The 17,009-nt window shown below is 39.5% G+C and overlaps 1 protein-coding gene across 2 annotated transcripts in view; it reads right to left on the bottom strand.

Annotated features, from left to right (window-relative positions):
* The window catches only part of OSBPL10 (oxysterol binding protein like 10), a 124,903-nt gene that overhangs the window by 26,250 nt on the left and 81,644 nt on the right, over positions 1-17,009 (bottom strand). For both annotated transcript variants that reach the window (XM_037386535.1, XM_037386534.1), the window contains exon 7: positions 1,787-1,933. In XM_037386535.1, coding sequence (XP_037242432.1) covers positions 1,787-1,933 — 147 coding nt within the window. The remainder of the gene's footprint in view (positions 1-1,786; positions 1,934-17,009) is intronic.

The following is a 17,009-nucleotide window of genomic DNA, read 5'->3' as shown; positions in this document are numbered from 1 at the left end:
TTCGTGCATCACACAGACTAGAGATGGATCTAACTCTGCCATATGCCTGTTCCTCTGTTCAGTCTGTGGGTATTATACACACACGCTCATGCATGCTAATATCTTGCCATACTATAGATCTGATAATATGCATCACTATCCTCAATGACCGTGTTCTGAGAACAGTATGTAAGAAATAGGTTATCATATATATTTACCTTCCAACTTTTCTTGTAAGTGTCTACACTTATTTACAGTAATTTCTCTTATTTACATAACCATGTGTCTTTGGGGTTTTGCCTCCTCTGCTGTGACAAAAAGATGACATTGGAAATCGGGGAAGAAAAATCTTGTTCATACCAAAGACAAAATGTTTCGAAGATGCAAGAACAACAGATGAGGAATCTTAGTCTAGTTTAAACATTATGGACTCAGCCAGCGTTAGCAAACCAACATAGAAAAGAGGAAGAACTATGAAAAATTGAGGAATGTAAGAAAAACAAAACCAAAAATGAATGGTATATAACCCCAGACATACTAAGTGACAGGTATAAATTATTCACAAATGAAATTATGAAAATTTTGTTATATTTAGAACAAAACATTAATTTATGTGCAGCTATTCAACAGCTATACTTAGTAACACATCACGGGATTGTTCAGTCTCAAAAATGTATTTTTAAATACTCTCAATTGTTCCAGAGGAAGCAGAAAAGACTGTACTGAGGAAGCCTTATTTTGCAGAGAAAGTGATAGTAAAAATAGATTTTGACTAATACGTAAGATCAAAAGGAAAACAGATGAACTCTTCAGAATATCAAAATGCCCCTGAGAAGAATCTCCTGCAAGCTACTCCACGCAAAAAAAAAAAATTATCTGGTCATTCCAAACTTTTTTTTTATTTGTGGAGGGTGTGCCAGAATGAACTCTTCTTACTTGTAGGCAGTGAGTTATAGGGGGGTTGTTTTTTTTTAAAGCAGAAAACCTTTGTGGAAGGAAAGGGTATTACATGTCTTTACAAAAACCCACTTTTTTATTAAACTCCATAAGAAGGTTTCACTGGAATGCAGAACTATTCAAAAAGAGGCATTCCCTCCTTCCAGAACATCTACCTCATTTCCAGAGGTTTGTTTTCTCATACACCGTAACTTCTCTGACCATCTCAGTATGGATAAGCTCGTAACAGTTCTGGTTCCATGACCAGAAGGTTGCACAGAAGTTTAAAATGGTGAACTGCTTAGCACAGACAAGAACAGTGAAGACTGATTTCTTTACCATCATGGATTTTTTTGAAGCCGCCAAGTAATTAAATGGAATCCAATTCACAAAGCAGTAACTTGAGCACATACCTCCTTCATCCATACAATTGCCATTATTCTTCCACAAACACTCAGTGCACCCTGACTTAACATACATGTGGGACACGTACACAACATAAACGTACATGTGGGATACATACACAATGTACACTGCATAAAATGAGAAATATTTCATCTCACTTTGAAAGATCTACAAAAAAATAAGGAAGAGTTTTGGGGCTTTTCCTTCTTTTTTCTTTCCCTTCCCCCCACCCCATCTCTAGAACATCTGATGTGGTAAAACTTTGCGTGAAAGCCTGCCTAGCAGGAGACAGCACTCCATAGCTGTCTGGAAACACACCTTTACAAAGAGGCAAACCTCCCTGTACACAGGGGCAAAACGTGCTCACAGGAATCACATGCATGTGGATGCATGCACACACACACACAGAAGGATGAAAAGAAGAAAAAATAATGAACAATTATAAAAGAGGTAACAGTGTCCGTACCCTGGTAAGGTCCATGCCAAGTTTGAGCTGAGAGATGAGATGCAGAATTACACTACGTTGATCATCCATTACTCCTAAATCCTCCTCTTCATTATCTTCAGTATCTGTCATTTCATCTTCAACTAGGATCAAGTCAGAAGCTGAATGCTGAAATGAAAAGAAACATCACCATCTGGACAAAAATATGTATGTGTCTGGTTTTTCTCCACTGTATCGGTTTAAAAATGGAGCTGTCTCAATGGAACCAAAGACAGCCTCTGTTAAAACCAAGAAAGGATACAAATCCAAAAAAAAATAATAATCCAGTGATGGGTTCACAGAGAATTTTGATCCTGTCCTCTGAACAAGACTGGTAAGTACCAGATGCTAATTTACAGATTGTCTTCTCATATTTATATTGCAGTGATGTCAGACAAAAATCATAGCATATTAAAGTATCAGGTCTTCTATTTATTAAATCGAAGTACGCAGTTGGAAATGAGTCTTGCAAGAGTTTTTTTCATAAATGTCTCCAGCAAATATTCATACTTCATACCAAGATGTTGCATGACCTGATTTCACACCTTCTTCTTCCCTTTCCTCCATCCAACTTCCAAATCAGATATCTAAGAAAGTCAAGACTATTAACTGAAGGAGATTTTTTTAAAAAAAAAAAAAAAAAAAAAGACTGTAATTAAAGTACACACCTTTGGGGGAAAAAACCCAAAGACATGAGATTTTGGGGTGGTAAGGCAGTGCCATGAGTCTTTATGACATGTGCCACAACACGCTGCTTCACAGCACAACAATGCCAATACTGCCCAGCGTCCAGCATACAAGCTGAGGCTTAAGAGAGAGACACCTTGCCATTCCCCTTCAAGGGGGACTTCACAGCTGAAAGGGATAATGGGTTGTGGTATTTTACTTCTCCACAGGGTTTACAATATGTTACTAACAATAACCCAAACAGGTGGTAGCTATTTTGTTCAATCCATTGAAACCACTCTGCAACCCTTCCAAATATGTTTTCAGGTAAGCTTTTTGTACTTTTGAAAAGAAGAAGAAAAAAAAAAAGAAAGTAAAAAGTTGGGTTATGTAGCTGGAAAATTTACAGCCCAGCATTTCATTATTGCCCAAGGATTCCATGCTGTAAATGAGAGAACGCTACCTGCAAGAGTTAGCATTCTTTCACGCTAAATAGCATTTCTGCAGAAACAGCTGGTTCACTGCATAAAATGAGAAATAGTCTTTGCAACTGAAAAGTTTCATTAAAACCAGCAGCTATTCAGAATTAGGTTTCAAAGAAGTATTTCTGAATGATGACAGTAGAGACCCCTCGGGTGAACATCAGCTTGTATAAGGAGAGTGTCTCTGAAATTTACTTACTAGAGATGTTTCCAAAATTTTAATACACTGTTTTCCTCCCTTTTTTAAAAATTAAATACATTTTTAGGTAGCTATTCCCAAAAGAATAACTATTTGGTGAAATCCAAGGACATCTGAAAAACATTTTACAATTACTTTATTTAGAAAGTAGAATATATAGATTACATAAAACAGAATCTGATTATCTGTAACCTCAACAGTTTGGAGCTTTTCAAAAGGACTAAACCACTTTCTTCTTCCCACTCCCTCAGAAAATAAAAGGATATAACAATAAGCCCGTTCCTCCCAAAATGCACAACATAATTACCCAACTGACACCTTACTGACAAGTTTAATTAACATAAAACCTGAGAACCTCATACAAAATTATCAGTCGGGGAGACATAAAGCACCAAAGCCTGGCACAGTTGTACAGGCTACGATTCATCTGGAAGGAGTGTGGAAAAAGCAGTATCAGAACTTACAGTAGATGCTTCCACAGGAGGTTTCCCTTTGATCCAGCTTGACCTCATTGAGAGCACTGAGCTACCGTATAAGCACTGCCGCGTCTGCTACTGCCATGAGCCAAGCTCGTAGCAAACGAGCTCCAGCAGGAATTAAGAGCACTAGAAAAAAAGCAAGGGCACCTCCCCTCCTCACTCCCACCCCCTCTTCCTTTTTTCCTTTTTTTTTTTTTTTTTTTTTTTTGGCTATCAGACGAGTTGGAGAGTGTGCACCAGATGTCAATCTGCTCCTTGGGTTTCTAGTCACAGGGCACTGAAATCAGTGAGCTTAACTGCACACAGCTCCAACTGGGAAATTGTGCTGCTGCTTCCCAAAGGATATCCTGGTGGGCTGTTCTCCAGGTGGGGGGCGGGGGAGGGAGAAGGGGCGGGGGGGAGAGAGAGACAGAACATGCTAGCAGGTAACATACTTCCAAGTGAACATATAACAGCTACAACATACTTCCAAGTGAACATATAACAGCTACATAGGCTTTAGTTCTTAACAGCATCAGAAAACAAACAAATTACACATCGACAAGTTCACAGGCTAAATCATATATTAAGAATTTTCTTTTTCTCCTGAAGATCGCACATTCAGGCAGCGCCAGAAATCCTTCCTTCTTTCCGGATAAAGTAGGTATTAGGTTTTCCACGCCTTTGAAAGCTTTACTAAGAAAATAGCAACCACCTCTCATTGCTACTCTATAAAACATGCATGGTGAGGGCAAGTTACCGTAGAAACAGTTTAGGTACTCAGGAAAGTAGTATTTGCGCTGTTTTAAATGAAAAACTTTCTGCTCATCAGGGAGGATAAGCACAATGTATCTTTAAGATCAAGGATGTTTAATGATCATTCTGCAAGAAGGGCTGTAATTCTAATTATCTTAACTATCGCCTATTTTAAGAACACGTGTAAGGGCACCAAAAATCCCACAACTGTACTATTAGAGTTATCAACATACTAGTGATGTTCAGTGCATGTAGAACGACATCAGTTCTCTGCATCTTTTCTTGCTTTCCAAGAAAATAGGAACTTAAATACAATTTACGTCACAGGAACTGAACAGCAGCCATCTTCAGTAAGCAATACCCTTTCTGTATTTCTCTCTCTCTTCATTAGCTGTTCTAGATAATTACCAAATCGCTTTTTAAGAGCACAACACAGGGTTTGTTGCGGACATACAGCCACAAAATACAAAGCTACTGTATCTTTAAAGAGAGTCATAAAAGTCCAATCCTGTTTTTAATTCTTTTTCTTTCCACAGAAATAGCATGCAGTTCAGTAGTAACCAACGTGTAAGCATTCCATAGAATGCAAAATATTATGTTGAGTGATTATCCTTTAATGACAGCTTTTCTGAATTATGAGACACAGACATACTACCCCCCCCCCCCCCCCAAAAAAAAAAAAAAAAAAAAAAAACCCTGCAAAGCTGAATTAGGAAAGCAGCGATTTGCTCCATTCCTGTGGTCGGAGCATAACATAAAAGCTATTGAGCTGTACACAGCTCAGCCTGCCAATGAACAGCGTGGCTAGGCTCGGTGCTAGCCCTCAGAATCAAATACCGAGCCAGTGACAAACAAGCACCAAAAAGGGGCTTATATTTAAAATCATTTCAATTAAAATGAGTTGGTAAGTTCCATCTCTGGGATGAAGCACCAGGATTTTTCAGAGAAATCTGAATAGAAAACAACAGGTCATTTCTAGAAATCCCATGAAGGGATTCACTTTAAAGGGCAAGACCTGAAAACACACCCTGGCAGAGATCTATTTTAAACAGGTCACTTCATTAGAACGGGGATTGATTAATTTAGAGAGGTCATCTGCTGGGATACAAAACTGATGTTCTAGTCAGCAGTCTTCATCAGAAAACATGCCAACTTTTTTTAACAGATTAAACCTGTAAAGAAAATAAGTTGTTTCTGAAGAAAATATTCTGCATTTTTAAAAATGCCTTCAGGAAAAAGACATTTTAACAAGCCTGGGATAGAATCATAGAGTTAAAAGCCATATTTCTGTCAAAGGGCAAACCCGCCCCTGTTTTTCCAAGGCTTCCAAAGCTTCTTCCACAAGTTAATTTTTCAAATTAACTGCTGTGCTGGAAATTAATTTTTAGATAATTAGTTCAGTTACAAGGCTCAGAGCTTGGTTTTCCAACATACTTCACAAACCACATCACGCAACAGTACTGTCAAACATGACATGGATCTCATCTTGTTAATTTGCTGGAGAGGAGAGAAAGGAATATACAGAATCACAGCATCATTTAGGTTGGAGTGAACCTCTTGAGATCATCTTGTCCCAAACTCTACTCAAGTAAGGACACCTAGTTGCCAAGGTCCGAGTCCAGGTAGGTTTTGAATATCTCCAAGGATGAGGACTCCACAACCCCTCTAGGCAACCTGTGCCAGCATTCAACTACCTTCACAGCGAAAAAAGCCTCTTCTGATGTCCAGATTGATGTTCATGTGCCCATTGCCTCTTGCCCTGTCACTGAAGACCCCAGCTCCCTGTTATTCACTCACTCCTCTCAGGTATCTATAAACATTTGTGGACTTCTCCGAGCCTTCTCTTCTCCAGGCTGAACAGTCACAGCTTTCTCAGACTCTCCACTTGTGAAGGATGCTCCAGAACCTTCACCGTCTTTGTGCACCTGTGCTGGATTTGCTCCAGTAAGTTCGTGTCTCTCTTGCATTGGGGGAGCCTAGAACTGCACACAACACTGCAGATGTGGCCTCACCGCTGCCAACACCCTTCCTAAAGCAGCCCAGGATGCTGTTGGCCTTCGTTACCACAGGAGTGCATTGCCAGCTCATGGTCAGCTTGTTGTCCACCAAGGTCCCAAGGTCTTCTCTGCAAAACTACCTTCCATCCAGTTGGCCCCCAGCCTGTAGTGGTGCAGGGGCTTACTCTCAGATATCCCTGGATGCACGACTTTGCATCTCCCTCTGTTGCACTGGATGAGATTCCTCTCTGTCCAGCCTGTCAAGGTCCCTCTCCATGGCAGCACAACCCTCTGGCTCATCAGCCATTCCTCCCAGCCTTTTTACCACCTACAAATTTGCTGAAGGGTGCACTCTGCCCCATCACCCATGTCATTAATGAAGATGCTGAACAGTACCAGCTCCAGTATTGACCCCTGTGGTACACCACTGGTGACTGGCCTCCAACTGGACTTCGTACCACCTATCACAATGCTCTGGGCCTGGCCATTCAGACAGTTCTTAATTCACCTCACCGCACACTTATCTAATCCATACTCTGTCAGCTTGTCTATGAGGATGTTACAGAAAACAGGGTCAAAAACCCTACCCAGGTCAAAGCAAACATCCCCTGCTCTCTCCACGTGCACCAAGCTAGTCACTTAATTGTAGAGGGCTCTCATGTTGGTCAAGCATGACTTCTCCTTTGTAAATCCATGCTCACTACTCCTGATCACCTTCTTGTCCTTCATGTGTTTGGAAATGCTTTCCAGGGTTAGTTGCTCCACCACCTTCCTAGGGATCAAGGAGAGGCTGACCAACCTGCAGCTCCCCAGATGTTACCAGAACGTCCCCAGATGTTCCTTCTTGCCCTTCTTGAAGACAGAGGTGACATCTGCTTTCTTTTAGTCTTCATGAACCTCTCCCAAACACCACGACCCTTTAAAGACAATAGATGTTGGCCTTGCAATGACACTGTCCAACTCTCTCTGTGCTCATAGGTGTACCCCATCAGGCCCCAAGGAATTATGTCTGTGCAGTTTAAGTGCTGCCTAACCTGTTCCTGCTCCACCAAGGGTTAAGTCTTCCTCCAGACTTTCCCTCTGATCTCAGAGGTCTGAAGGCTGATGTCACCCGTAAAGACTGAGGCTAAAGTTGTGTAACTCAACCTCTTCTAAGCAGAGGCCACATGTATCCCGACAAGGACACACAGAGAACTCTAAAGGCAAATCTTCATATAATTACACCAAAATATTCTAAGAATTTTCATTAAGGCATGAAAAAGTTTTTATGCAGTACAGAAAAAACTGTAGTCAGGAGCAAGAAGATGAATCTTAGGAATTTAAAACATCCAGATAAAAAGAAATCACAAAATTCCAAGGGCAGTAGTCCTTATGTCTTTCCATATTCAAAAAAAAGGCAAAAGATACTAAAAAAAAAAAATAACACTGCATGAAACATTTCTGTGTTGAAAGATGGAATAAATTACTTGCAGGGCTCGTTCAGAAGCAACATTAAACAGAATTAGCATTTTCAGACTAGGCAAGGATTACCATATTTATTGTAGAGTCATCTAATTACAATTAATTCCACTAGTGCACGTAAGTCAAAGTTCTCATTTTGATTCTCAGATTCTCTTAAGATTCTCTTCATTAATGATATGGGTTTGCAAGCATAATTTACGCTTGCACTTATGCAACTTCAGAGCTTGCAAACAGGTTTTCTGTGGGAGTAAAATTAAATATAACTCTGTAAGGTCAGAGAGCTTTAGCACATTTACACTTGACGTGACAAATTGGCCCCATAAGATTGTCACCAGTCTCAATACCAAAGTTAGAATTCTCTTTGTTAAATAGATACAGTAAGAAAACCCCCAAAGTAGTAATATATACAAGCTGTTAGCTTCTTGCAGGGCTTGTCACTGTATCAGAATCAACAGAACTGCACTAACTTGCATGAGTTACTTGCCTTTTCTTCTTCCAGCATGTACACCTTCAAAATATTTAACTGCATTTACTACCAGCATACACCTGATAGAAAAACATGCAAGCTTATTGCACCCATCCCTCATTAACAGTGATTTGAATCTCAAACATAGCTTGTCCAGTAAGTTGTACTTATCAAGCTATTTTATATACAGTCTAGCATATTAGCATGCTGTTGTGGTGGGTTGACCCTGGCTGGATGACAAATGCCCACGAAAGCCACTCTATCACTCCCCCTCCTCAGCTGGACTGGGAAAGGAAAAAAAAAAAAAAAAAAGGCTCACAGGTCAAGACAAGGACAGGGAGAGATCACTCACCAATTACCATCATGGGCAAAACAGACCTGACTTGGGAAAATTAGTTTAATTTATTACCAATCAAACCAGAGTAGGATAATGAGAAATAAAACCAAATCTTAAGAACACTGTCCCCCCATCCCCTCCTTATTCCCAGTCTCAACTTTCTCCTGATTTTCTCTACCTCTTACCTCCTCCGCTCTAGCGGCTCAGGGGAATGGGGGCTGCGGTCAGCTCATCACACACTGTCTCTGCCGCTCCCACAGGAAACAGTTCCCCACAAACTTCTCTAACATGAGTCCTTCCCATGGGCTGCTGCGGTTCTTCATAACTGCTCCAGCGTGGGTCCCCCGCAGGGTCACAAGTCCTGCCAGCAAACCTGCTCCACGGGACCACAGGTCCTGCCAGGAGCCTGCTCCAGCACAGGCTCTCCACAGAGTCCCAGCCTCCTTCAGGCACATCCACCTGCTCCAGTGTGAGGTCCTCCATGGGCTGCAGGTGGAGACTTGCTCCACCATTAACCTCCACAGGCTGCAGGGGGACAGCCTGCCTCACCACGGTCTTCACCGTGGGCTGCAGGGGAATCTGTTCCAGCATGTGGAGCCTCCTGTCCCTCCTGCACCGCCCTTGGTGTCTGCAGAGCGCTCTCTCACATATTCTCACTCCTCCCTCCAGCTACTGTTTTTGTAGGTGTTTTTTCTCCCCTCTTAAATACATTATCTCAGAGGTGCTACCACCATCGCTGATGGGCTTGACCTTGGCCAGCAGCAGGTCTGTCTTCGAGCCAGCTGGCATTATCTCTGTTAGGCATAAGGGAAGCTTCTGGCATCTTCTCATAGAAGCCACCCCTGTAGCCCCCTCAACTACCAAAACCTTGCCACACAAACCCAATATAGCTGTCAAAGGAGGAGTAATTCCCATATGGAAAACTGAAATGGATATAGCAAATTTCTGTTCATTTCAACTTCAGTCTTGAAACAGAACAAATAAAAACTCAAATACATTTACTTCACACTCCCTGGAAAGACTGAAATCATTATCATCCATGCACTTCTCCTCTAACTTCCAAATGCATTGTCATTTACAGATTAGCAACTTTAAACTGAACTATAAGGTGGCGACACTTTTTAATATCAAACGAGCTCCTGTATCTCTATATAACCTTTACTCTTCAAGAACAGTTTAAATAGAATAGAAAATACTCTTCTCAGTATTTACCGCCACACCATCACAGAGTGTGAACAGAGGAACAGAAAAAAGAGGATTGGAAAAGCAATTGTAGAGTGAACTCGGGTCATTGCTTGAGCGCTGGCCTCCATCTCACTGTAGTACTATTTATGCTTTGCTCCTGGTAGCCCTGTGACTGATCACTGCCAATAAAGTCGATCAAAGATAAAACCGCAAACACATTGACATCCCATACACCTATTGTAATGTGGGCACCTGGATACCAAAGTTCCACAGTGACTTAAGGCTCTCCAGTGTTCAAGGTTTGATTTTATATATATATTTTTTAAAGAGACTTAATGAGCTCAAAACCAAAGAAGAGCTTAAATGGGAGAATTTAGAAAGCAAAACTTATTATAGTGCACACATCTCAATTCAGCCTGAAAAAGGTCTCTTAAAGGTAGCAAAGTAGGTGGCTCAGCTCAGTTGACTGTCATAATTTACTCAGAGTATTTCATAGGAGCTGTCTCCTCTGCTGCCATTGTCAGCTGCTTTTGCTTTGATTGCTGGAAAAAATTTTACCATAGTATTAATATGTAAAAAGTCTACCACCTCAAGGGGGAACCCAAAACCCCAACACATGCCCCCCCACCCCCCCCGCCCCTTCCTAGCATTCAGACATTATAGCTTAGATGAATTTTGGTTTATCATTGTTACAAGTGAAAGTAACTTTGAAAATATCAAAGCAAGTAACAAACGATGACAACCAAATGAGAAGGATTTTACAATTAAAAAGTGAGCACGTTGTAACTTAGATACAACAATTCTATGGCAAGCAAAAACATCACTTTCTTCTCACTTTGCTACTGTTGTCTACAAACAGATCCAATCGGCAAGAGAGTTTTTCCTTCATACAAGTGGATGAAGGAAGACTGGCATAATAGGCAAATTTTCTACTTACCTTAAACTATATATAGCAAGAAAAATAATCCAGGCATATCTGTCTGGATAGGTAAGTAACTGCTGCACCTGGGTTTGGGGGGTGAGAGAGGAGGGTTCAAAGCTTTTATGTAATCCTGGATATACCATTCATCACTGATAGATCAAACCACAGAATATTTGGTAAAAAAACCTTGCATCAGGAAAGAACGTCTACAAAGTGCCCAGAAATTAATTTCTTAGCAAATCTGTTACTTGTGTTTGGTAATTCAGGTCTCCAGAGAAAATAAAATTCTTCTGAATTGCACTATCAGTGATTAAAACACCTATTTTTTTTCCTGTAAGGATAATTTATATGCATTTTATGGTTTGGTTTATTTTTTTAACTGAGTATGCTAAACACATTCAGAAAATCTCTCTATTTAGGGAAAGTGCAAGGATCTAAGTGTGGCAATGTGAGCAATCTGTCTATCACACAAGATTAATTGGATACAACACTTAATAGAGTCATTCACTGAACCAAGTAATACCTAGCTCTCTTTAGGAGAACCTTCCTTCACTGCGAAGCAATCGAGCAAAGTAGAAACACATCTTGATACTAATACTTCATAAAAATAGACAGGTTGACATATAGGTGATGCAAGCAAAAAAAATAATCACAAAATCAGTCTCATAGGTGACAAATAGGTCTGCAACCTTCATCCCAACAAAACCAATCTGCCAGGCATCTGGAGACAAGCACATTATCCAGATAGTCACTATTCTGAGAGCTTCACTAATGCTTTTTTGTTAGTGTTTTGCAGCAGTATCTCTGGGAACAGAAGTCTTTTCATCCTTAAAGAACAAGCTCAGAAAGCTTCCTTTTCCTAAACTGCAGATGTGTTTAATTCTGACCTGTGACCATTATTTAGGGGTAAACACAATATAGCAGTGATGAGGACCACATAACATAAGAGATTTAAGAAGAAAAAGGGTTGTTTTGTTGTTTAAAGAACAGGGAAAAATGCACGTAACATGAAACAAAGGGCATCTGTGTTTATGTTGCATTACAGTCTGTGTGAGCCTTCAGAAAAAATTACTAGAAACAAACCATGAAAGTGATTATGTTTAAAAATAATGAATCAATCACTGACAACATCATTTTAATGGATGGGATCCTCATTTGGGTTACCTAAAGCATTTTAATCCTGTTACACACCAAATAATATCTGTTGGACAACATTTCCCCTACATGTTCATCTCTCCTTCATAAGACAACTCCTCCTGCAAATTTTGATTTTAATAAACCTAAGGGAGTCAGTTCTGAAAGTCAGCTGAAAAGTAGTTAATTCCTAAGCACAGGCTCCACAGGAAAAAATTATTAAGTACCAGCACCAGTCCACACATCTTGCGAGCATCTTTCATGAAATGAGGGCTACTGAAGTATAGCACTGTTTAATCTGAATCCTAAAACACAAGAGGACTTTGCAGTATTGCATAAATTCAGTGAGAACTGGGAATAAATATTTTTCATCGCTGGTATCACCAGAAAGGAACAGCAGCATGAGACTACAAAAAAAAAAAAAATGCACACAGAAAAAAGCCCCATGGACTTGTCCTAAATTAAAGCAAAAAACCTTGAAGGCTAGCATAAATCACAACAGTATATTTTATGCTAACCTAAACTCACATGAAATACAGTATCACATCATAAACAATTTTAAAAAAACCTATTCCTAATTCAATACAGATATCAGTGAAGAACAGTTTCCTGAAAGATACTCAGTTCTGTTTTGAGAATCAAAATTTTCAGAAACAAGGTGGCTATAAATACAGCATCTGACACTACACAAAATAAGTTGCTCAGAATTTACAAGCTTAGAAACCACACAGTCTGGCAGGACAGCTTCTGATCACTGGCCAGGCACAACTTCAGAGATTGTGAGGGGTCTGAAAGTCACACGCTTGTAACTTTTGAGGAGCTAAAGAGTGCACTGAGCTGCAGACTGGTGAGGGAAACTAACATGGAGGAAGGTATGGCAGAAGGCTATAATCTCTAGACATCCCCCTGTATTATAAGGGATCCTCTCTAGAATGAGGTCGTTTGGGAGAAACATGAAGAACTACAAGCAACTTGCCTCACACTCCCAGAAAGAAGGGACAAACACTTTCGGTAAGGGACCCAGCAGGTAATTTTAGTCACCCACCAGACACTACAGCACACTGATAAGGAAGGCATCACACTCAAACGAACCTTTGCTCCCTTTGATAAAATCCCTAGAGAAACTGCACCAGTTTGTGCAGTGAGGTTGTGGGACCTCCACTTGTTGTTCAAGACTTGACTGGACACGACCCTGAACAAACTGGCCTGATCAGCTCTGCTTTGAGCAGTGTTGAGCTGCAAGACCTCTGGAGGTCCCTTTCCAACAGAGTGCTCTGTGGTTCCGTAACGATTCTGCTTGCAAAACCCACTAACTGAAAAGTTAGGAAGTAACAGAAATGAAGTCGTTCAGCCAGCTATAATTCTCTCTTTTTTTCTCCTTTACGTTGCTTTGTACGTTACCTAAGCAAATTTATGGCAGAAAAATTCTACCATGTTAGTCAATAACGTACCATTCACATACGCAAAGAGGGTACAAAACTATGGACAACTACAAACTTAACCCTTACAATCATCTGGTCTTGCAATACTATTCTATATGTAAATCCAGTTCTTGCAGTACTATTTCTCCTATGCAGTATCACATGCCAGCATATTTATAAGAGGAGAAAAATGGTAAAGACATCTTAATACAAGCAGTATCAACAATCTTTCCTCAAGGCAACATGCTTAATTAAATCATCTTGACTCTTCCTGCAATTTCCTGTCCCATCCACTATACACATTCTCATTGCTACCACACACACACACACACTCAAAATAATAATAAAAAATAATTAAAAAAAGAAGACAGGCTCAAGTCTTTCAAAATAAAAATAAATCATTATAAATCATACCAGGAGAACATTCAATATATATATATGAAACAAATTAAGCCTAGAAGATTGTAATCTTTTATAAAGCTAACTTCTGGAGGCCAGTAGCATGCTCTACTTGAACAGCCTCTTAGGATTTCTTCTCAGCTTGATGAACCACTTGGTCCATCTCAGACTGTGAAGATGACTGTCCAGTCTCTCTATGCCATAATGTTTTACATAAAGTTTTACAATTAAACACTTTCAGCTGTTTTCACATTCAAGGCTTTTCAAAGAAAGAATCACTAGAATTTATCACCACAAGCAAAAAACTCTAGGTTTTTTTCTAGCAGGACTAGATGGAACAGCTGAAGCCAGTTTGGCTGATGCTTCACTAAGCAAGATAAAGTAATTCCAATCGGAGACAAGTACTAATTGTAGAAGAGTTCAGCCCAACTTAAAGTCTAGCTAAGTTACAGTCTTAATGAGATAGGTGAGCTTACTAACGGGCTGTACTGCCAAATCCACATATATAAGCACACTAAGAAACAGAACTGACAGCAAAAAGCAAACAACTGGCATGCAACAGATCAATTAGTACACAATCCTGAAATAAAATTAACATTGGCTTCAGTTTGCTTTGCAGAGGGCACAGGTTTTATAATGAACAGAGTAAGCAACAGATCCATTTTAACTCAATTTTTGAGCCTTATTGCAAGAGAACTTGAGTTCTTTATATTCCAACAATTATTCTTCACTGGATTTCACTAGTAATTCTGGAATGCCACAGGATTCAGAGTCTCATGTTTATTTAAATTAGATGCAAATTTTGTATTAAAAGCTTCATATTTTTATTTGAAGTAAAGTATTACTGAAATCCAGCTGCTATCTACAGAATGTAACACATGCATTTTGTAGGTGAGAGTGACTTAAAATACAATGGCTTTGGCTGGATCTAAATTTTTTATTAATTATTTGCATAAACAGTTTTACTAGTGATTGCTTGTTGACAGTAACTACTCCAGAAAGCTAGAAAAAAAAAAAATAACCAAAATTAGCTAGATTAACGTAGTCATTGTCAGTGCTGCTGTAGCAGGCTTAGGGTCACTTAATTCTACTTTTAGTGTAATTGTACATTTAATCCTTAAATATACCTTCCCTTGATTATCCTTAAATATACCTTCAATTGATTATCGCAGATTTCATTTTTTAGATGGCCTGCTAGTGAATGGATTAACTGGTACCATCCTTGCCTACAGATTAATTTATCTATCCAAGTCATTACAGGCCATTTACTGCGCTCTTCAGCCCAAAAAGTACTTAATCATGCAGAAGGCAAAAAGCAGAGAACATCCAGAAATCCTGTAATGTCTGTACTAAACAGTGAAAAGTGACTCTGTAATACTGCGAATGTTACTCTCCCACCCTGATCTGTTCTCTTTTCATTACTGCACTTGTGGCTAGCACAAGTCTGTTCACGGCTTAGCTGATCTCCCAACGTCAATTACACAGATGTATGTCAAGTCCAAAAAGGAACTAGGGAACACTACGAACAATTTACACTCGGGAACAATCCACAGTTCTGGGCAAGTCTGACAGATATATAAGGAGAAGGTAATATTGAATAAGAAATAATTTCTTCTATCTACCTTAGATTCTAAAATTGCAGGAGCACTTTTAAAATTATTTCTTAGCATCTCTAACGCATTCTGTAATAGCTTTAACATCTATTACATCCTCTGTAAATGATGAAGTATCATCATATTAGGATGTATACTAACCTACAGATAGAAAACAACTTCAGCTTGAAAGCAACTATCACCTGAAAAGATTGGACAAAACCACAAAACGTTTTAAAATTAAGAACTAAACAATTCAACACCTCCTGTAAATAGCACAGTTCCTTCTTACAGCTGAAAACATCAAGGTTCAGATCATCTAGGGGATCGAAATATCTTTAATAACCCGGACCTGACTGCCCTCGCAATCACTATCACAATTAAGACCTGGTTTAGCAGTTAGATAATCAGAGCTAAAGCCCCAATCCTACAGAGCTAAAACTTCAATCCTATTAAAAAGACACTTCAAATGGAGCATGTGTACAGCTTCTCATACACACAAGCAAGGGAAAGTTCGGGACAGGAAAGCAGAGAGACTACATAGATACCAGATTCACAGGATGGAAATGAGCTGGCATGGCATTTTAAGGCATAAAACCCACATTAAAAGAGCTAAATCACAGATGTAGCTACAGCATAATTTTTGAAATAATTCTTACCTGAACTGTCAGATCAAAAGAAAATTATTCCTTCCCTCTCAGGTCCCACATAGGAACAGCCTGTTTCCCATTCGTATTTGGCTGTCAGGGAAAGCATTTAGCCTGCAGTTGCATTTTATCATCTCAGAAGGGGAATTCTGACACCCAAAATGACAATTAGTTGAACTGAAATGGTATCTCACACATGGAAAGTGATTCACACCTTTATTCCACTTTGGCACCAAGTTTATTACAACTGAACTTACTATAAGACTCAGTATTTTAAAACTGATCAATTCCACCATTTCTTGAAAAGACTTTCAAAATTATAAACCCATAAATAAAGGAAGCAGAGTCCCCTTTACTGCAGACTGGACACGACATCACAGCCCTGAAGAGTGTACTCTGGCATATTCCATACCAGATTTATCCTGTTCTGTTTTAAGGGGAAAACCCTAAACAGTACCTTGAAATTATAACATAGTCCAAAGGGGTTCACTAGAGGATGCACAAAAGTATTTTATACCAACTCACATCAGGATGGACAATAGTTCTGTTCAGTTCAGGCCTTACCCGTGCTTCCACCTGATGTTTCAGGTGGACAGAGAAAAAAAATCCAAAAAAGGAAACTAACTTAAAACTTGGAGACTTATACAAAAAGAAACACAACGCAACCACAACCCCACAAAAGTGTTTGATCAGCATTTCACTGATGGACATTACTTCTTTCAGTGAAGATAAAAGGCTTTAACTTCACACTATCCTATATGATAACCCTTAAAGAAAACTCATCTGGGAAGATGAAACAACAACATCAAGAAAGGACAATAGGCAAGGAATAGGTAAGAAAATAATCTCTGCCGGGAAATCTTGTATTTTCTGAACTAGTTTAAGAAATATCTCAAATGATAACCCTGCATTTGGAAGTTAGAAACACCCTAAATAACAGAAGAAAATAAACACCAACACATTATCTAAAGAAAAGCATCTTTTGCTGCTATATTATTTCACCAGGGGAGAAACTGTGCATTTCTGAAACCCTGACAGTGTGACAAACCAAAAATAAAGGGTTTATTTTAGTTATCTGCAGCA

The sequence above is a fragment of the Falco rusticolus genome, chromosome 4 (assembly GCF_015220075.1).
Source record: "Falco rusticolus isolate bFalRus1 chromosome 4, bFalRus1.pri, whole genome shotgun sequence".
In the NCBI taxonomy this organism is placed as follows: Eukaryota; Metazoa; Chordata; class Aves; order Falconiformes; family Falconidae; genus Falco; species Falco rusticolus.
This window is presented reverse-complemented; position numbering and strand designations above follow the sequence as displayed.